Source organism: Paralichthys olivaceus, chromosome 22, assembly GCF_024713975.1.
Source record: "Paralichthys olivaceus isolate ysfri-2021 chromosome 22, ASM2471397v2, whole genome shotgun sequence".
In the NCBI taxonomy this organism is placed as follows: domain Eukaryota; kingdom Metazoa; phylum Chordata; class Actinopteri; order Pleuronectiformes; family Paralichthyidae; genus Paralichthys; species Paralichthys olivaceus.
The window spans coordinates 5,990,342-6,010,443 of NC_091114.1; the positions used below are offsets into that span (position 1 = coordinate 5,990,342).

Below are 20,102 nucleotides of genomic sequence, written 5' to 3' on the forward strand. Positions count from 1 at the left end.
GAATAAAATTATGATTCAAACAAATAGGAGAATATAACAAAAATCCAGGAGCATGAAGTACTGTTTTTATTTAAAGTGAATTTAGCAATTTTGCTCAATTAGATGCATTGCATAATCCGTAGTAGAAAACAGGACGGCTGCGTATGATTCCAATTGCAACCACTTCATTGGCGTATCAGGGAGCTCATTTGACTTTGGAAACTAATCTTGCCAATACATTAGGGCTCTGGCATTAGCTGCCCAATAGTAATGTTAGGAAGTTGACTGGAGGTATAAACCCCCAGCTTCTTTCGCCTTTGTAAGTGGGTCATGGAAATACGATGTGTCTATACCCCCAGACAAAGTATTATTATTGAGTAGTTTTTTAAGAAATGATAACAGAAGATTAATTGAAATATTTTTAAATAAATACATAAATATTTCTTAGGCTTGTCTCACTGAAAAGTAAAATGATTCTTAAATAAGAGCATAGGATTTACAGGAATAGATAGGCCCAAGTCAGTGAACTGAGCCCTGGAAATTTCAAAGGGAAAAGATTCAAGAAAAACAGGATCCAGATTTTCTGAAAGAGAAATAAATGCACTTTTCCTCCAGTTAATGGAATACCCAGACAGGCAACCAAAACATTTAATTAGCAAGAGGAGTGGAGGAATGGATGAAGGGGGGTCATTCTTAACCTGGAACTGGAGATGTTGCAAGATATGTTGCAAGAGATGTTGCAACATATGACAATTTTCAACATTTTCTTGATAAAAACATTTAGGGAACTAATATCTGTGTGAAATTTGGTGCAACTTGATCAAATGTAATGGGACTGGTGGGCCTTGGTGGAGGTATGCACTGTTCTGCTGAAAATTGGTTTTGCTCTTCTGTGGAATATTGGACTTTTTATACATTTTGGGAGTCAAATAATTATTCAGATAAAACCATATTAAAGGAGAAATCCTTTGTGGGACTGCTATAGGCGTCTGAGTAATAAAAATGGGTCACAACTACCTATTGTTTTTTAAGAAATCAGAAGATTAAGGTGTAACAATAAATTGTGGGGGTTTTTTGCATTTCATATGGGTGGATACAATCTTAACTGTAAATATTAACTAAGTGTGGTAAATAGCATGATACGAACCTGAGCCTACATTTGATATGAACAAAGTGAAAAACCTTGCATTCAATTAGGATTCATGAGTAAAGTACTTAAGTATATGTACATGATTACTTTTCACCACCAAAAGAATCTAATCAAATAAGATAATTGATGACCCAAGATAACTTGCATAATGACCCCTGCTTGACTTTTATCACAGTTCTTTTACTTCATCTTTTGACAAACTGAACTTTCCTCTCTTTGAGACACATTGTGTCCCTGCTGAATTCTCAGAGGTAACAGGGAGCGGCTGCAGACTGAAGGAAGTGTGATTAAATCAACTCCTGGGCTCTGGAGGACTGCTGCAGAAAAGTGGTGGCTGTGTCTAGACCAAGTGCGCCCCCTGCAGGGAGGTCAGAGCTGTGTATCTGGCAGATGAGGAGGAGGAGGAGGAGGCGTGGGATGCTGCTCTCCTTTTCAGCTCTCTGGAGATCTGGAGCCAGGATAGTGGATAGCAGCAGCATCCATACAGGCAGTCGCTCCACACACTCCCCTGTAAGACACGCAGAGAGAGGCTGAACACTGGTGGGAGGCTCGAACAAAAGGTGAACATTTGCATTTAGGTGCAAAGAAAGACCGTTTTCACTGATGTGCAGTGCAGAGTGTTTCATTCACCCGTGGTACTTATGATAATCCTTTGTATTTAACAGTATTAGTTTAAGTTACAGTAAAACTATTTGTCATAAATTTACTACATTCCTTTATGATAAAAAAGTTCAACAAATTAGGTTAATACACTACAAACAAAGTGCACGAAGTAGTAAGGTATTTTAAGGAAACTGGATTTGTCAGTGTCTTGCAGCCAAGTCTTTGCTCTTAGCAACAGCAACCACGATGCAGAGCATGTGAGAGATGTGGAGAAGGAAGCGCTAGTGGGTGAGGGCTGATAAATCGATGAAGAAGGCAGGTGCAGCCTGTCTGTCAGCTGATCGCTTATTATTACTTGCATGGTCATCACTGCTGAGTCCAAACTTTACGTAATATCACTCCCTCCAAATGAACATGGAACAGGATGTAAGTGACCACAACAATCCTCCATCCACAAACATATTTACATTTGGGCCTGAATGCAACCTTTTCATTCTGTGTTTTAACACAGCCTCATGAGTGCACAAGCAACTCACAGGTCAATATTTACACCTTTGTCTACTTCAGCATCAGACTTCTCTCTCCACCATGCTGCCTCCCCTGTGAATTCTATGTGGGAGGGTGAGATTAACTAGAATGATCACTCCGCCCCCCCAAGCAACATTACAAGTCCGAAGGCAACATGCAACTCTGTGACTATATTCTGTTGACATTGCGTGGACACAACAAAACAACTAATGCTAACAACAGCATGCTAATGGCCCTCATTCAATACTTTCTGAGGCTAATGGGAATAGGTAGAAATACTTGCAGTTCATGGCTAATGTGCAATTTATCATTTCTATTCCATTTCAAATTTTTTACATTTCTGACTATATTTCCAACTTTAAACTGCATTTGTAAGTATTGCATATTACCTTTTATATTAATTTACTGATATATATATATATATGTATATATATACATACATATCTTATCGTACTGCTATTTTCAGGAAATAAAGAGCAGACCATGTAGTGGTAGGCTATACAGTCGAATAACAGAATTTCCTCAGTAAGATGATCCAGAACTTTCAATGCATATCCAACTAGCTGTGGTCAGTTTAACATTTGTCATGATACACAAAGCTATGCTGCCGCCTTCCACCAGAGAATTGTTGCCTTGCTTTATGAACAACCTACATTCTGGGACCTGTTTCAATAAGAACTTATCTGGCATCTTCCTGAAGCTCATTCTCTGGCAGTATTGACAGCGGCCCACGGCCCACTCCGCCTCCAGAGGAGCCAACATTACCAACCACCTCCTTCTGCCGTGGCAGCGCTCCAGCCGCCGCCTGCCTGGCCTCCATCACGCCCACCTCCTGCCTTATCTCCACTGTCCCATAAACGGGTTAATGCGACGTCAAACTCACATCTTGGCCTCGGTATTCACCATTTGCATGTGGATGTGCAGCGATCGGTGATGAAGACCTGATATATGAGCCGTGAAGCATAGGGAAGCCTGAGCAGCTTCTTAAAGGCAACGACAACAGTTTGTTGTTTATTCATTTAGTTATTTATAGTTCTAGGACAGATTTATTAATTTAATAACCATGTCCTGATTTCACTGCCTCCTCAGGCTCAGTTTGATCTGATGTCACCACACAGATTCAAATCACTGTTTGCATCGCTAAAGTAATGCACAGTCATCACTCGCAGCACTGAAACGTATCATTTGCTCAGCAGCAGTGGTAATTATTCGAAGCCCTAGCACCTCTGTGTTATTGTGGTCGAGACACAACATGGTTCAAGTTGGTGCCACGACTTTCAGGGAGGGCTCCTCTCGACTGACGGAACTGTGTGAAACAGCAAAACATCCCAGGGAAACACTGGTGGAAGATGCAGCACACGTTAAACTGAATTAATGACTGCAGCAAATCAACTGTGGACTCTGCATGGTACATGTTTTAATCACTTTTTCCACAAGGAAGAACATGTGACTTCTATGCTCACGCTAAACAGATCAATAGAGTGCTGCAGGGTGTAGAAGCCAACCTGGAGTTTTACATCATCATGCCTATGGGACATTAGATTAACAATGTATTCAAACTGAAAGACAACTGACCAAAATCCCTCATGTGACAGAAATCCACTCAGGCAATAAATCAGGAGTTGAGGACTGAAAGCCTTAAATGAGTCAGACGCAAGCAAGTCAGGAAAAAGGCTTTCAACCACTGACCCTTTTTGGTATAATTTCTAGTTTAATTAATCTAGTTATAAAGTATAATATTGAAACTTGTACCTCATCATGTTATTATTATTATTCATTACCTGTATACCATATCGTTCCCTGACAGAAGCCCTCATGGCGAGAGCAGCCGGCGGCACACAGCCAATACAGTCCAGCAGAGGCAGGCAGGGACACGCACCAACCGCACTGGTCACCTTACAAGTGAACACTGGGAGGCAGCACAGGGCAAAGCAGCCTGAAAGTCAACACACACACAAACACAATACACAAAAATATGACGACTGTTATTCAGTGCTGATGGTCATATATACACTAAATCCACAAACATGTGTGATGCTGAGTACTTACAGTCCCCTATGTCTTTATGGCACTCACACAGGCCAGTGCTCCACTGACCTGCCTCATGAACCCTGCTCTCCGGCTGGACCTGGACCACCCGTCGAGACATACCTGAACTGTCAATCCACAGCGGGACGAGGGTCACAATTACCAATGGGTTTCCATTGAATTGTGTACTTTGAATACATACTATTTTTTATTTACCTCTGATATATACCCAGTGAAATCTCTAATCAATTTGATTTAATCAACTCTTTTATCAAATGGTTTTGGAGTCATACTTAGGGCCAAAGTAGGATTGGAAAATGAACTTAATATTGGTGAGTTGCTTAATTAACTTAAAAAACATTTAGAATAAATACCTTTTATATATGCTTCACTGCTCAGAATGCATTAAATTGTTTTTATCTTTCTAATTTGTAAAAATAGAATAGTGGAGGATTGCTATGTGCCTTTTTTTAATTATCACAATCAACAACAGAAATGGGTTTCAGCTGCCAACACCATTAATTTGTTTTCCTGCAGCGTATTTTCCTGGTGACTAAAGCATGATTAATGATTTCTGTGGTTGGCTTTCAACAACTTAAACAACATGTTTAGGGTTAGTGAAAGATTGTCTGGTGGTGAGTGACGTATCCAGGGCCAACAACTACACCACAATTTAAAAACTCCCTATTTTAAGTGAACTGAAATCTTACTCAGTTTAAAAAAATGTTATAAATTGCACATGAATAAATGTATATGTGGCAAACTGGTATATTGCATTGCTTTTATAAAGTGATGATATAGTTGGTACTGTCTTTAAGATTGTGAGATAATAAATGGATCTTGAGGAATAATGGCAGATGTATTCTATAGGGAACTAGTTATGAGTGAATACATAATAATAATAATGAGGATAATAATCTGGGTCAAGTTTATTTAAATGTGATTTCATAAGGGGACCGTTTGCGCTCTACTGAGTCTCCTTGTAGTAAATACAACTTATATTAAATATTTTGAGATGAGACTGGGTTGTCTACAGCTACAGCGCTACACATCAACCACAGTTAGAAAAAACTCTGCATCCATGACTATGACTGATCATCCACAGGAAACTGTAAAGAGGATTTGAGCGTCCCTCCAGTGAGGTGTTCGCTCAGAACAACCTTCCACGCCCCTCACTCGGAAATCAACCACCTCTGCTCTCTCCACGTCTGGTTTATTCTTCAGCTCTGCCACAAACCAAACTCAGAGTAAAGAATAACTGACCTTTCTTCTCTCAGTGTGGCTCTGATCCAACCTGCCTCACTCCGCAGAATGATTTACACCAACTCTGTAGATAGAGGGAAATGTCACTCAAGAAAATTTTCAACCAGGTTTGTTGAGATAAAGAATTCATGACTTACCTGTTTAAGAGTTTAGTTTTCAGAAATCTTTGGAGGAGCAAGTACAGGACAGTTCTGTTGTCTACTGTGTTTCACTTTTTCCTGTCGAACTGCCTTCTCAGTTTGACTTTCATGTGTGTGTGTGCTTGTGTGCACTCTCTGCTTGACTGCAGTGTTTTGGTGTAAATATGGAGCCGTCAGATAAAATAGGAATACAACAGCACTCTGTTCTCCTGATTGCTGACGTATAAAATTTGAGGGCCTCAAGTGAGAGATTAGCTGATGTCTAACAAGGAATCCCTGACACCAGGAGTTTTAGTCAGCTATTTGCTTACCTGCAGAGATGAGTTCCACTCCATCAGTGGAAAAGAAGAGTGTGTATTTTTGAGATATCATATTATATTACATCATACATAAACATATAGAAGTTAATAAGATGTTGAATTGGTGGCCCTACTCCTCAGTCTGTAACATGTCTCTTAAAGTGTGATTTGGCTATTTACCTGTATACATTTTTACGTTTTGTGGAGCTGGTTCAAAAAATTGAGAATTGCAGTATAACTACCAGATTCCACCGTTCCATTCCACCACTGAAGCTCCATGATATTTGAAAAAAAATGCCTCTAGTGTGATATCTGATTTTTATTTGTGTGTGAACAAAACAAGAGTATGGAAACAGCCTGGTGGAGGGAATCCGACCTCTGTCGAGAAAAGCCCCTTCCATAGGGGCTGCTGCTGACATGAGGGATCACACAGGAAATTAACAGAGGTGACATTCTCTGTGTAGAAGGAAGATATCAGTGACAGCAGGTTTTTAACACTCTAAACTCTCAATAATGATCACAATAAAACGACACACACACTTCGATAACAGAAATGTAATATTCAACAGAGGCTTCTTGTCTCCAGATTTTCCTTGGCCAAGACCACGGCCATCCTGAGCCATTTGAATCACAAGCACAGGCGTCCGCATCAACATCCTAAATGATTGACACTGTAAGCATTTTTGGAACAGAACAGGCAGGTTTTAGAATGGGCACTGTTCTCATCTGTCCCAATCGTCTGCCTCTCTCTGTGTTACAGTATCACTAGGGAACATTTTTAAGCCAAATGTATGACTCACCCTTCGCTTTCTGGTCACATGAAATCCAGCAGATTACGCTGCACACAGTGGAAAATAGAAAAAAGAATACATTACCCATCAACCATGTACAGCCAGACAAAGACTCACTTATTAACAGAGTGGTTTGTCTAACTTTATATTTTACAAGTCAGACAGTGTTCTAATGTTGTAAAATATGCAGAAACTATATGGAAATAAAAACTCTCTTTGTTATTAACCTGTGCTGTGGACCACAACCATGATCCTGGACATGACGGCAGCCGCTGACGTGCAGTGATTTGCTCCGTTGACGCCAAAGCATTTAAATAATTATATGAGAGCTCTTACATACCAGCACAGACAGAGCACATCTATGTGAGTCTGATCTGCTGGCTGATTAGGTTTTTTTTTTTGATAACTCTCAACTCTGCATGGATTCATTCATAATATTTGATATATTTGGAGATAGCTGTTTCAGCGGGTTTAACTTTTTATCTACTGCTTTACTCTTTCAATGCTCCAAACTGAGACTTAAATCATCCTCACATTGATTTTTGTTTATGTCTCAAATGTAAAGATAGATATGCATTTATTTTCACCAGATAATTTAAATGTTCAAAATAGCTGAGCTGATCCACAAAACATTTTCATGTCTCCTAGGGCAAATCCAGGGGTGGGACCAGGGTGGGCACTGGCCCCAGATTAAATTTAGTTTGGCTCCTGAATTGCCCCTGTCCTGTCAGTAGGCTTGAAAAAAAAAGATGAATCACTGAATACCGACAATTTGTCACAATTTTCAAAAAGGTATTCAATGATGTGTGTCTTTGAATTGAAGCTATAAAGCTAACAGTGAACAAGGAGTGACTCAAACATGCACCATGAAATGTGAATGGATGTTGGACATGTAATCGGACATGCAATCGGCCCCTCTGTGATTTGTGTGAGTTTCTATCTTTGTCATGTTTGAGTTCCTCGAACTTGAGCTGCCTCTGACATGAAGACGTACATGCGTTATCTAAAGGCCTGCGGGGGGGGGATAAACCAGCGGCGCTTCTCATTGGCTGACGCCGAAGTCACTCTCGCGCATTACCGCCGGTGCGTAATTACGCAGCGCGGCTTCGAAAAACTTTGGCACACCTCCGCTGTAATAACCCGAGGTGTCAGCACTGTCGCTTTCATCAGCCCCGGCGGTGACGTGCACATGCCGCTGTGAGTCAAGACACAATGCGAGGAAATCCCCAAGGCCGAGAAAACGACGAGAGGCCCCTTTAAATCGACGCTTCCTCGGTGTTGTGCCAGGAGAGAGAGAGAGAGCTCTGATAAACAACAACACAGATCTCAGAGCAGCGTTTAGCGGATTCAGCTCTGAACTGCGGCCTCAGCGAGAAAGAGGTGAGGTCGTGTTTATCATGTTTAACAGCGTTTTGTAAAATAATCCGAGAGGAAGCGTTCAGGTGGCGCTGCTCATATCACCGGGGGAGTAAAAGCGGTGTCTTGTCGCGAGCGGAACAATCTGTCGACACGACACTGTGGTGCTGGGCTGTTGTAAACGTCTGGAAAACATTGGCTTCACCTGTTCGAGGGGAAACACACGAGAGCGCATCGTTTATTTCAGCGTAAACAAGTTTTGGTGCGCAGCGGCCACAAGCCCCCTGACGCACGAGCGCCATTTCTGACAGACGTGTTTCCTTCCATTCACAGGCACTGAGGACTTTCTCCCTCTCGCTTCCCAGCGGGCTGTCGTGTGTTGTCCATACATTCATTGTTCCATGCCATTGCGGAAGTGAGCGGCTCCACAGACACGACGCAGCGACGCCTGGAGTGTGAGGACATCTAGCGGCCGATCCGGAGAGGAGGCGTGCGGTGGAGATGTACGGAGCTTCAGGTATCCCCGAGCTCATTCCGCCCGCCGGGCCGCCTCGGCAGCCCGGCCCGGCGGGCCAGTACAACCCGGGACACCCCCAGGTCAACGGGCACGGCAGAGGGTCCAACCCGCAGAGACTCGGGCAGCGGGCGCCCAAACTGGGCCAGATCGGTCGGTCCAAGAAAGGTGAGTGATGGCCCTTTGTGTTGGACAGGTGCAGGAGACTGCAGCTTTACATTAAATACACATGTTCAAAAAATACTCACTGTCATTATCAGTTTATTTGTATAGCCCATATTCACAAACCACAGGGTCACATGTTAAGTAGAAGTAACAAGGATTAGTATTAATACAGATGTTTTTCTTTTGTCTTATTTTGTAAAATCATTGTTGTACGATGAGAGCATTATTTCACTAATATGATTATTATCACAGTGGTACAGATTATTTATATAATTCAGATTTTTACTATAATTAATGTTATTCTACTACATTTCTTTATGTTCTCCACCAGATTATTAGTATTCATTTTATAATTATCTATAACGTTAATACATATAACAAGTGTATGGAATAGGGTTGTTGTACTTCGAATACTTTGGTTCTATACAGGCGTGACAACAATATACTTTTAATAGCAAGTGTCTCAGGACAGAGCAGCACCAGGGCTCCAGGACAAAAACCCAAGAATCACAACAAACCACAGAACATGAAGTACACACAGCTTTGTTTTATTTTGATTTATTTATTTTTTGCATATGCAATGTTTGCTGCAGTGATGATCTGACGATTTAGAGAAGAAGAATATTACTTCTATTATTTCACACATTTTAAACGTACTTCCATGAGCTGCCTATTCCCAGGGATTGAGATGAAGAAATTCAAATTGGGTTTTTTGGGGGAAGAAGAATATTAAAATTTTAATAATGAAGCTGATAACTGCAGCTCCAAATGTCGCCAAGGGTGTGCAAGCATCACATCAACTTCATCTCCAAATAGATTAGGGATGGTTGTTTTAAATTTGCAAAATCTTCTGAGCAATAGTTATAGGTTCTTTGGAAAACATAATATTATCTTCTGTCCGAGAGTTAAAGGAGAAGATTGATATCATAACTGTTGATTAATGTGAAGCTAAAGCTAACTTATCTGAGCACAAAGAAACATGGGAGAGTGGCCTTGAACAAGCTGATCTCTCAATGTGGAGAAAATAGATGCACTGTATCGAAGCTCACATTTTGCCTCTTCATCTCCCTGACCTTTGACCTTTTCCTCCTCAGTGGATTTGGACGACGAAGACGTGGATGACATCATGAACAACAACGGGCAGTGTCCCGTCTCCCTCTCTCCCATGTCCTAAACTTCACCATGAAGTGCCAAAAAAATTAAAAAAGAGTAAAGAAGCCCCCCCCCCACCTCTGCGGGAGACGCCAAACCCCCACGTCGGTGATCTTGGCCTCGATCCCGTCAAGTGTCCTACTGAAAGCGTCTGATGGCTCAACGCGGCACAAAAGCGGCTCGTTTAGCGCCGGCCGAAGCCTAGGCTCTGTTTGTATATAGTGTTTATTTAACTTTGGTCATACTGTGAAGTAATTGTATTGCACGCCCCCTCCCCCTCCCCACCACACACACACACACAGACTATCAGGATTATGAGAGGGATGTGGAGAAGAGCGTGTATATTTTTCAGAGCTTCTCAAAAAAGGGCTACATTTCTAAAGTTGCACTGAGCAGGTGGTGAGACGAGAAGCGGCGTCTCGCCTGCATGTTCACCGGCGAGGGTTACTGATTTGTCCGGGGGGGGGGGGGTAACACATGCCTGTTAATGTGTTTAACGCAGGTAAAACATTAAGCTTTGGTTGTGCAATGACTATCCTTCTCTACTCTCAGACTGATGCAAGTGCTGTACTATTTTTCCAGTGGATGAAAGCTCGCTATTTATAGAAGAAGAAAAACAACTACTGCTAATTATTTAAACAAAATGAGACACTTTCTTGTGTTGTTATTGCTTCTTCATACTCGTTTCTGGATGGATACTGCTTCTCTCCCGTGTAACTGAGATTTTATTATGTTTTCCAAATGGTGCACTTTGTGGGAATGCCTGTTATGTGCAGTGACATGTTGCAGAATTCTATGCATGGAGTCTGTGAAAAGCATCGGTGACCGGTTCTCCTGCTGCCAAGGGCTACTGTGTGCGAGTAGTGTTTCAGACCACGCCACCGTTCGTTTTGCTCTTTTAGACGGTGCAGAGTCGGCGTGAGCTCGAGCTGCAGACTCAGCAGTTAAATATCAACGACAACAACACGCTCCCGGAGGTTGTGTTTGTTTCCGACGACCGGGTTTCCCACTGGTCGGCTGAAACTCTATGATAAAAGGGCATGGAAATTTCTCAATGTTTGGATAATTAAAAAAAAAAAACTGATGCCAAATTAAATGTTATATATTTACAATAGATGATTGTTAAGCTACACCCACATGGTGTCATAGTGAATTACAGGTTCAGGTTGACTATTTGAAGATTATGTCAACCTTTGCTTTACGATTACAGTATACGAAAACAAGCAGCCTAGGATTAGCTCTTATTGCTGAGACAATCTTAACATTGATTTATATTTTTAAATGGTGATTGCTGTGGACCTTGGAGTGACATAATGTCTGTTAAGGATCAGGCTGTCACGTTACTGACTTGGCTGTGGAATTGTTACTAGTTCACTTTGCGTCTCGGAAGTGCTGCGTTTTCTTTCACAGCTCCTTCTCCGACTCGGAGGTCGTCGTTCAGGATTTTCGCAGTCGCCGTTTGCATGGAAGCGGTCGACCTCTCGTGACGCAATCTCGATAAATAAAAAGACAAATCTTTGTGGTATCTTTGCATTTTACGTTATGTTAAGTGAATGTACTTAAACATGGCTGATTTGCAGGTTTTTTTCTCTGTTGTTCTGATGCACTTTTGTCAGTTGTGTTCTGAAACAGCGAAATGCAGTGATTGATACTTAAAAATGCATCTACCTGACTTCTAATATCTGTGTTATGAATCTTTACTTTACTTTTCACACAACACATATAAAAACTGCAGGGGTACAAAATATTTGACTTCATAACCACGACGTAAAAGGACGAACAGATTCACCATCTGCTGTCTCCCAAAAAAGGATGTATATTTTTTTCAAAGTATTCAAGAGCATTAAGCATTTCAGCAAATCTTTAATTTCCTGTTATATTCATTTACAGAATACAACTTTAAATACTTTAAATAGAAGTAGTATACTCCATTTTGTAGCATTTACACTGAATTAAACGAATACAGTGAATGTCTGTCAAATAAAATCCAGAATCTATTAAAACAACTAGACCCAAACTGTCTGAGAAGTCCACTCTCAGCAGTGGATTCAAGCCTCCACATCACATTAGTGTAAGTTTTTAAGTAATTAATTATTTCTAAGTTATATACATTAACGAGGAGTTTACCGCCTTCAGTAGCCCTCTGGTGTCAAACAACCAAGACGTAAGTAAATGTGTGATACTTCCTCCAAGGAGATAATATTTTTCTGGTTGTGATCAGGATTACACAAAAACTACTTAGCTGAGTTCCATGACATTTTGTGGAACGGTGTGTTATGACCCAAGGAAGAAGCCATTAAACTTTGGTGTGGATACGGATCAGGGGGCGGATCCAGGTATAAGGCGTTCTTCAGCATTTCAACACAGGCGTATTTAGAGTGTGTGAAATTTTGTGGCGATCCAAATACAAATCCAGATCTAGAGAATTGAAATGAGTTTTCATTCCTATATTTAGAAGCGACTTTATATTTCTTTGACCACAACTCAATTACCAATGTTGCAATGTCTTTATTATATAAGTTCTGTTGTACATGTTAAACATGTTCGTTTATTCATTTTTCCATGACATCATTACCTGCTGGATGAGCCAAGTGTATAAAACTTTGACATTAAAAAAACAGCAGACACTTTTCAGAGCATAAAACATCTTAATAAAAATATGAAAGCTACAAAAGGGCCACAGTGAACTACTAATTATGCAAATCTACACATGAGCCAAAAAACTACAAAATAAATAGAGGCAGTTTATTCTCATGGTGGCGGATATGGAAGCTACGAGAGCGGTGGTGACTACGGGATGAAATATTTTGTCGCTGAGCAGGGTTTGTAACAGACTGGTATGAAGAGGTGCGGGGCCTGTAGTGAGAGTTGTCGTAAAAGGCCTGTGTGATCCACTCACCCTACAGAGTGAGCCCTGTGTGTGAAGTCACACCCTGCTCATCGCAAAAGCTATTTCGGAACCACCACCAGTTAATATAAAACACTGTATTGTCAGCCTGCGTCTCTGTTGTACAGACCCCCTGATTCACAGCCCGAGCACCAAACTGGAATTGATTACTTTCAATTACATGGCAAACGCTAAGAGAGGCTGGTTCTGACACGGACGTGCAAGTGTTGGCTATAATCCACACTTTAGGCTACTAGAGGTTCCACCCTGAGGGTTGTCTATTAAGTCAGGGGATCCAATTATAATGTGTTTGTGAGGCCCACTTGTAAACAATTGTAGAATGTGTGGACGGGGTGTGAGACATTGTTTGTGAAATAAGTGAGATTGCTGCGTGATAATCAGGGGGTTATCAAAGGCCTGAATGGAAAGTCAAATAAAAGTCCCATTTCTGTAACGCTTTGCATCTGCGCTTCACAACTTCACTTTTACTCCTCGCTGACGCTGCAACAATGTGTGTGTGTGGGGGGGGGGGCTTATTTGTCTGAGTCCCAGGCAGAGAAAGGGACAGGGGGCGCTCTCAGACATATTCTTTCGTGCCGCTCTGAGCACCGGAGCGGGAACTGGCCATGGATGGATATTTGGATACCTGCTTCTTCCTCGGACAGGAAGCGGCCAACATGGCCCCGCCGAGGACGTCCAGGAGGGAGCCGCCCCACGCGATGAAGATGGCTGCGCCAAACTCGAACCTGTCGGAGAGGAGAAAGAAAGAGCAATACTATATCAAAATTATACTTTAAAGTAAACATTTACAGAAAAAATTACTTATTCATTCAATGTGGGCCCTTGAGTGTTTTACACTATCATTATCTACATTATATCAATAATATATTTAGTTTATCACTGATTCAATTGGATGAGGTGGGGTACTTTTTAACAACTGTTCTGATTAATCTGTTAAAAAAGTACATATATCATCATATGGCCAAATGTCTTACATGTAAAACATCAGTCGAAGTATTTAAAGTATCAGTAGTACAGTAAATACAAAACATTATAGTGTCTGTACAATACATTTGAATTTAAAGAAATAATTCAACATTTTGGATAATACCTAGATTTCACATCTATATATGTAGAGGGTATTACACATTTTAACACATTATCAGTCGAAGTATTTAACAGAGTGATGTAACAGTGGTAATGATCTTCTCTATATGCAGTTACTGGGGTGACTCACTTGGTGTTGACAGGAGTGTAGGGGTTGTAGAAAGCTCTGATGACATTATGAGCAAACCAGGAGCACGCTACGATGGCACAAAGCCCTGTGAGGAGAAAAAGTCAACAATCAATCAGTCCGTCATCAAATCCTGAGAGAGCCCACGTGCTTTTATTCCCTCTATAGTCTTCAGATAGCTTTGGACTCCAGATTTCAGTGTTCCTGGTCTCTTCAGAGCCAGTTTGACCCTTTACGTTTGAATCAGTGCCAGGAGAAGTGGTCTCATTCAGTCATGTGACCTCTGAGGGGCCGGGGCAGAGGAGTGGGAGGAAAGCTTTTTGGATTCAGGATCAAAGTTCCTCCCACCTATTTGAATGATATACAGGAGATCTAAGCGGCTCTGTGATGGTGAGGTGGGTTTGGATGAGTCAGGATGAAATATCTTGAGTCCAATTTTCTGCAGTTTTACTTTACAGGCTTCACTGAAAGGTCTGATGGGTAAGAAAATGAATCATATTCGGTCTAAGCCAAGGTGGGAATATATTTTGTATATTCTGGACTCACTTGTTTGACAGCACTGCCCACCAGCGGCATCAAAGACCCAGATAAAAAATACAGTACATTCTGATGTATAGCGTAAATCCACACGTGGAAGCTTTTATTGCAGCTGGTGGTGGAACACCTATCTGTTGGTTTTCCTCCATCAAATCTCTCTCACAGTTGTCATCAACAAATTGATGTCAAAGTAAAATTAGTTTATTTGGAATTGTTTCTTCGATTGCTAACTTTTGAGAGAATTCACATTCACACCTGACATGAAAGAGTTTGTGTATATAGCGCACTCATTGTTTCCCATGATGCATCATGAAAAACGGTCAACTGATGGTCACTAACCAAGCAATAAGTACCATCATGCATTACTGAGTATAAAATAAACTATTTACTGTGGGATTTTTCACCGGCTGAAGTTATTGTTGTCGTACGTCATGTCCAGAGTAGTGTCCAACCACGCTTTTCTTTTTTTCTGCTATGTGACCTTATATAGTAAAGTAGGAGTAGGAGATGATTGAAGGCAGGTGTGCCTCCACTTATTTAAACCACCTGCCGCAAACACCGTGATCCCTCATTTCCTTGTGTGCTCCTCTGTGTGCAGGTCAGTTATGCATGTTAGGCTACATGAATATTTTAAAGGGCTCTCACCTCAACTATGCTGTGCGCCTGTATGATGCATGTACGTATATCAGTAAAGTGACCCCTCATTTCCTCATGTGCTCTGCAGGCCAGGGTCCATGTGCTGCAGTTTTAAGACAGAGTTTGGCTACTTGACGAGTGATGGTGTTGCCAACTCGTCCTCAATGATGTTGAATATCTACCATGAGGACTGTGAGGAAGCAACCAACCTGTGGCGCAGCTGACCCTTGGCCTTCCTGAAGAGATCAGGTCAGCTGACTCAGTGAACTCTTTTAAGTCCCTTCTTAAAACACACTTTTATCGGAGAGTCTTTCCTGGTTTTACCTGAGTCTGAGATGTGGTTGTCAATGTGCTATATGATCAAAAACACGTGATCTCTCAGCAGCAGAATTAGTGCATACGGTCCTACAGCCACCTGTTGCTGCACCCTGAACGTCCCTGAGATTTCTGTGTTGTTGAGAAGAATCTCCTGCTGCTTTCTTATCAAACGCTGGAGAAAGTCTGGACCTAATTGTGCAGACATTCTCATGTGTAAAAACTTGGATACATAGATACATATGGAAAGTACACCATTTTAGTGTGGTTTTATTATTTACTAAATAAACTGAGCTTTTAAGCTTATCTGGCGGTATGGTCTTTTACCCTTTGCTGATTCACTGCAGTGGGTGTGTTACATGGGTGAAAATAATATAAAAGGAGCATGCCCCTCCTCACCGCCCACTAGGAGGATGATGCCCCCTGTCATGGCGATGCGGGACTTGCGCAGTTTGTTGTTCCCTCCACAGGTGGTGCACTTCATTCCCATGCAGGCCACGCCCAACCCTGCGATTGACACGATGATGCCAACTATCATCAAGGCACGAGTGGCCTGAAGCGAACCTGGAGGAGACGGAGAGAGGGAAAATAGTCTTTAGAAGAAGAGTACAGTAAATGTGTGCTCTTTTGTGTCGTGGAATGTGGGAGTGCAAAATCACAAGGAGCTCATAAAGTCAAAAAATGAATCCTATTTGCAAAGTGCAAATGTGGAAGTGCGACGTAGAAAACAATAAGGACTGACTAATAAACCATCCTATCAAAGAGGCTTTATGAGTGTGTGCAGAGGCTGTGAATTACATTCATAGAAGCCTCTCAGGACACTTTAATGTGAGCTTTTCCTGGAAGAGAAACCATGGGATACACTCGGACACACATCGGCACACACAAACACTTTGTGTTCCACTGTCTCCCCTCCCCATCTGTTGCTGTTTGAGAGTTGGAGGCCGGCTCTACCACGAGTGTCAGGATCCCAGGATCGTCATCCGTCAGCACCCCCCACCCCTACACACTGTAAACCTACCACAAGGGTGCCCCAACACCCCCACCACCCCCCTCTGTCCACCTAGAACCAGTCTGTGCCAGTCTAGGCCATCCCTGCCCTGTCCAAACAAACAAAACCCTCCAGCCGTGAGGGAGGGACTGAGGGATGGGTAGAGAGACACTGAGGTGAAGAGGATGTAGAAGAGAGAGAGAGATAGGATGGTTAACTCTATAAAATCGTGGGAATGGGAAACAATTGAGTAGATTAAATGGTAAATTCCGTTTCTGAGCAGGATGGACAGTCACACACAACTGAATGACTCAATTTAAAACCAATCATGGGTCATGAATCTAATTAAAAAATGAGCTGTGGGCCTCCACTTTGTTTTTATTCAGGAATCTGCACCACAACAACATAGAGGCCCCTCATGCATGACACATACACAAGACAAACCCTCGTTGAGGCCCTTGTTTCACATTATATGAATCTGATCATCTCAAACACACGGATGAGAAACCAAAGGCTGGTTGGCCATATGGTTGTTATACCAGCTCATTAGTAAGCCTACTGTTAACATAGTTGTTCAGTTAACAAAATGCAATGAGTGTATCAGATATACAGTGATTCCATCAGATAGACTGTACATCAGCAGACAGTAAGTTTAGTATTTGTCCATAGACGGGTCATTATTGGCGTCAGAACTCCATCATTGTAATTCAGTTTCCCTGCACGGTCGGTGTGTACTTCTCCTTGATTAACTCATTAATCAAAATAAATCATTGTGATGGTTTATGTCCAGCAGGTAGTTGTGATGTCTGCACGCTCTGTAGTTTGGTTACCATGGGCACCACTACAGAGTGGTACAGATTATTTTGACGACATATTTGGCAACCACTGTCATGGCGTTTGTTCGTTATATTTAATAGGCTGGTTCTGGTTGAAGGAGAGCCGCAGTCTGTTGTATGAGACGATAAGATAAGATCAACTCAATTGAGCTGGGGACATTCACTGGTTAAAGGAGCAGATAGTCGAAAGAGAGGAATAGAAAAGAGCGAGCGATGAATACAACAGAGAACAGCCACCTTGTGTCAAATGAAACAAAAATCTTTTTCTTCCCCCGTCCATGGAGAAGCTTTCACACAGATCCGAGGAGTGATGCTCGGTTGATGTATCACCTTGTAAGTGAGTTTATGTTTTAGGAGGTGGGAGGAGGGTTTCCTTGAGTTTTCCTTAACTTTTCAACCCTCATCAGTTCCTTTTCACCCCCCTCCTCCTTTGTATAGCTGTCTCCATGAAAGGACACCTAATAGAGGAGAAGACAATGTGCCACTGTGCTGTCACCCTGTATCTGCTGGTGATAACAGAGGATGGTAATTATGGGACGGGATGAGCAGATTGCACCCTGAGGCTGTGTCAATAAATGAAGGATGGAGGAGGAGGAGAACACCGTCCTGCGCTTTGACGCCACTTTAATTGAATCAAATAATAAATAAAAGAAGAAGTAAGCACATGCATGAACAGGTGAAGTCAAATTGAGTCCTACTCACTGTCCAGCTGCAGGATGGAGTCATAGATTTTGCACTGGAGCTGCCCGGTGCTCTGGAAGGCGCAGGACATCCACAGTCCCTTGTACATGGCCACAGCTGTGATGATGTTGTCCCCGATGTACGCGGACATCTTCCACTGCGGCAGAACGGTCCCGATGATCAGCCCCACGATGCCAATGAGAGACAGGAAGAATCCCAGCAGCTGGATACCGGAGTTGGCCATCGTTAAGATCAACTTCACCCAAAAAAAATGAAAAGACGCTGCGCACGAATCAGCCGCTGCAAGTTAGAAATCTCCACAGATTGAACGCTTGAAGTTCTGGTAACGGTGATTAAAGGATGGGAAAGTGGTGTCCGTGTGGCTCCTGAGGTGTGTGCCGGGGGTCTTGAGTCGGGGATGGGCTTCCAGGATGTGGCTGATGGTGTGAAGTGGGTGTGTAACTATGATGCCTGCTGATGCATGGAGCTGCGAGCCCCTGGAGTTGCTGCTGGGAAATGTCTCCACATGCGTTTACAGCAACAGGTGGTTGTTGTTGTTGTTGTCACCGTTTACAAAACTCATGCACTCTACTTAATTTTAAATTCTTTATTTATTTAAATATATTGCTTTATTTGATTTCAATTTGAACATTATGTTTCTTGTGCCAGGATGCATTTATGGGGAATTTGTCATATATATAAATCTATAAAGTTATATCTGCGTTTACAGTTACATGCCCAACAGTCCCCCTCATGAAATAACATCTAATTTCACTAGATTTTTATTTGCACCAAAGTGCACACATTCAAAAATATCAGTCCCCTTAACATGCAACAAGTTCCCTTCTCTATTCCTGGAGAAATGAACTCTGAAAAAAACATCCCCCTGATGCAGAGCTGCCCCAAAATGAAATGACTTGTACGTCCATTGGTTGCTGCCCCTACAGTTGCTTTCTTTTTGCTTCTTCTTTTTCTCTGTGTCTCCTCCAGTGTTCTTCTGAGTCTTCTTCTTTCACACCTCCACTAAAAGTGTCATGGAAATTGGTTGAGCAGTTTTTGCATTATCCTGGTGAGAAACAAACGAATGCAGACAAAAACATAACTTCCTTGGTGGAGGCAACTAGCACACTACAATACCCAAAATCAAGCTGCACCAAATTCTACACACTCATAATTGTCGGTCCCCTAAATTTGTCTGATTGTTTTGATTAAGCTAGATTTGTGAAATTGTCAAAAAGCAGCAATGTTGAAGTAAGTTTAAAAAAAATCCTAGATCCCTGATCCATACCTTGACATATCTGATTTGTAATAATCCCGCTAACGAACAAAAAACACATATATAAATAAATCCATAGATGTGACGCCTGTGCTCATTAGCTTCAAATTTTGTAATGATGAATGTATATAATGTTCTATTGTTTTACAGTGCAGTCACAAAGTATTGAAAGTAATTTAAAGTGTGTGAGAATACAGTATATACACACTGTACAGTCATCCCTGATCCAGGCCGAAGCTGTAACTCAGCTCCACGTCTCTGCACAAAGAACTGAAGTCCTATAACTGAGCTGCTATTATCAATCACATGCTGCTGACAAACTCGGAGCAGATTCACGACCTCCCTGTTTCCAGTGAGGTGGTAATGAGGTACTGTAGACTGCTGGAGGAGAACACTGAGATTTTAAAGGAGAAAATGCATCCAGTCAGAGGAATGCTGTGTAGAAATAGGAAATAACATCAAAATAAAGGCTACTGTGAAAACCAAAACTTGAAATTGCCCAGCTTACTGTGATTTTTTTTAAAATAAAGTGAAGAAAGGATATTTAATGGAAATTTAATCTTAGCAAATTACTTTTCAGTTTCATCAGTGCATCATTTAAGGCGGCAAAACACACCAAAGGATTTAAAGCCTCATAGATGCAGTAAAACTTGGATTACAGGCTGCCAGGGGTGGGCTGGCCTCTATAGTATAGTGAGAAGAAATGTCATTATCGAATTCAATGTTACATTAATGCATTGG

At 41.8% G+C, this 20,102-nt stretch overlaps 3 protein-coding genes across 4 annotated transcripts; 1 reads left to right on the plus strand and 2 right to left on the minus strand.

The window, feature by feature from the left end:
• Positions 1-43: 43 nt before the first annotated feature.
• On the minus strand, positions 44-6,653 carry LOC109639692 (cornifelin homolog B-like). Of its 2 annotated transcripts, XM_020103293.2 has the most exons (5): positions 5,689-6,650; positions 5,552-5,615; positions 4,310-4,416; positions 4,042-4,196; positions 44-1,637 (listed from the first exon to the last, which is right to left on the minus strand). In XM_020103293.2, exons 3-5 carry the CDS (start codon positions 4,407-4,409, stop codon positions 1,470-1,472), a joined length of 423 nt encoding a protein of 140 aa, XP_019958852.1. In that variant the 5' UTR covers positions 4,410-4,416; positions 5,552-5,615; positions 5,689-6,650; the 3' UTR covers positions 44-1,469. The 2 variants fall into 2 exon arrangements, with proteins under 2 accessions (XP_019958852.1, XP_069374565.1); XM_069518464.1 differs by lacking the exon at positions 5,552-5,615 and having other exon boundaries at positions 5,689-6,653.
• A 1,077-nt stretch (positions 6,654-7,730) lies between these two features.
• On the plus strand, positions 7,731-11,647 carry LOC138406375 (uncharacterized). Its single transcript, XM_069518485.1, has 3 exons — positions 7,731-8,161; positions 8,471-8,819; positions 9,911-11,647. The coding sequence occupies exons 2-3, from the start codon at positions 8,639-8,641 to the stop codon at positions 9,988-9,990; spliced, it is 261 nt and encodes an 86-aa protein (XP_069374586.1). The 5' UTR covers positions 7,731-8,161; positions 8,471-8,638; the 3' UTR covers positions 9,991-11,647.
• Positions 9,534-19,860, minus strand: cldn7a (claudin 7a). Its single transcript, XM_020103310.2, has 4 exons — positions 18,107-19,860; positions 15,977-16,141; positions 14,093-14,177; positions 9,534-13,601 (listed from the first exon to the last, which is right to left on the minus strand). Exons 1-4 carry the CDS (start codon positions 18,327-18,329, stop codon positions 13,433-13,435), a joined length of 642 nt encoding a protein of 213 aa, XP_019958869.1. The 5' UTR covers positions 18,330-19,860; the 3' UTR covers positions 9,534-13,432.
• Between the last annotated feature and the right edge of the window lie 242 nt (positions 19,861-20,102).

Bases quoted from the DNA above. Each gene is read 5' to 3' on its own strand.
- LOC109639692 (XM_069518464.1), bottom strand. From the start codon at position 4,409: ATGTCTCGACGGGTGGTCCAGGTCCAGCCGGAGAGCAGGGTTCATGAG. The intron at 4,197-4,309 runs GTAAGTACTCAG...GTTGACTTTCAG, and splicing joins CCATAAAGACATAGGGGACT to GCTGCTTTGCCCTGTGCTGC. The intron at 1,638-4,041 runs GTAATGAATAAT...CGTGTCTTACAG, and splicing joins GGGAACGATATGGTATACAG to GGGAGTGTGTGGAGCGACTG.
- LOC138406375 (XM_069518485.1), top strand. From the start codon at position 8,639: ATGTACGGAGCTTCAGGTATCCCCGAGCTCATTCCGCCCGCCGGGCCG. The intron at 8,820-9,910 runs GTGAGTGATGGC...TTTCCTCCTCAG, and splicing joins GATCGGTCGGTCCAAGAAAG to TGGATTTGGACGACGAAGAC.
- cldn7a (XM_020103310.2), bottom strand. From the start codon at position 18,329: ATGGCCAACTCCGGTATCCAGCTGCTGGGATTCTTCCTGTCTCTCATT. The intron at 16,142-18,106 runs GTGAGTAGGACT...CGTCTCCTCCAG, and splicing joins CTCCATCCTGCAGCTGGACA to GTTCGCTTCAGGCCACTCGT. The intron at 14,178-15,976 runs GTGAGGAGGGGC...TTCTCCTCACAG, and splicing joins CATCATCCTCCTAGTGGGCG to GGCTTTGTGCCATCGTAGCG.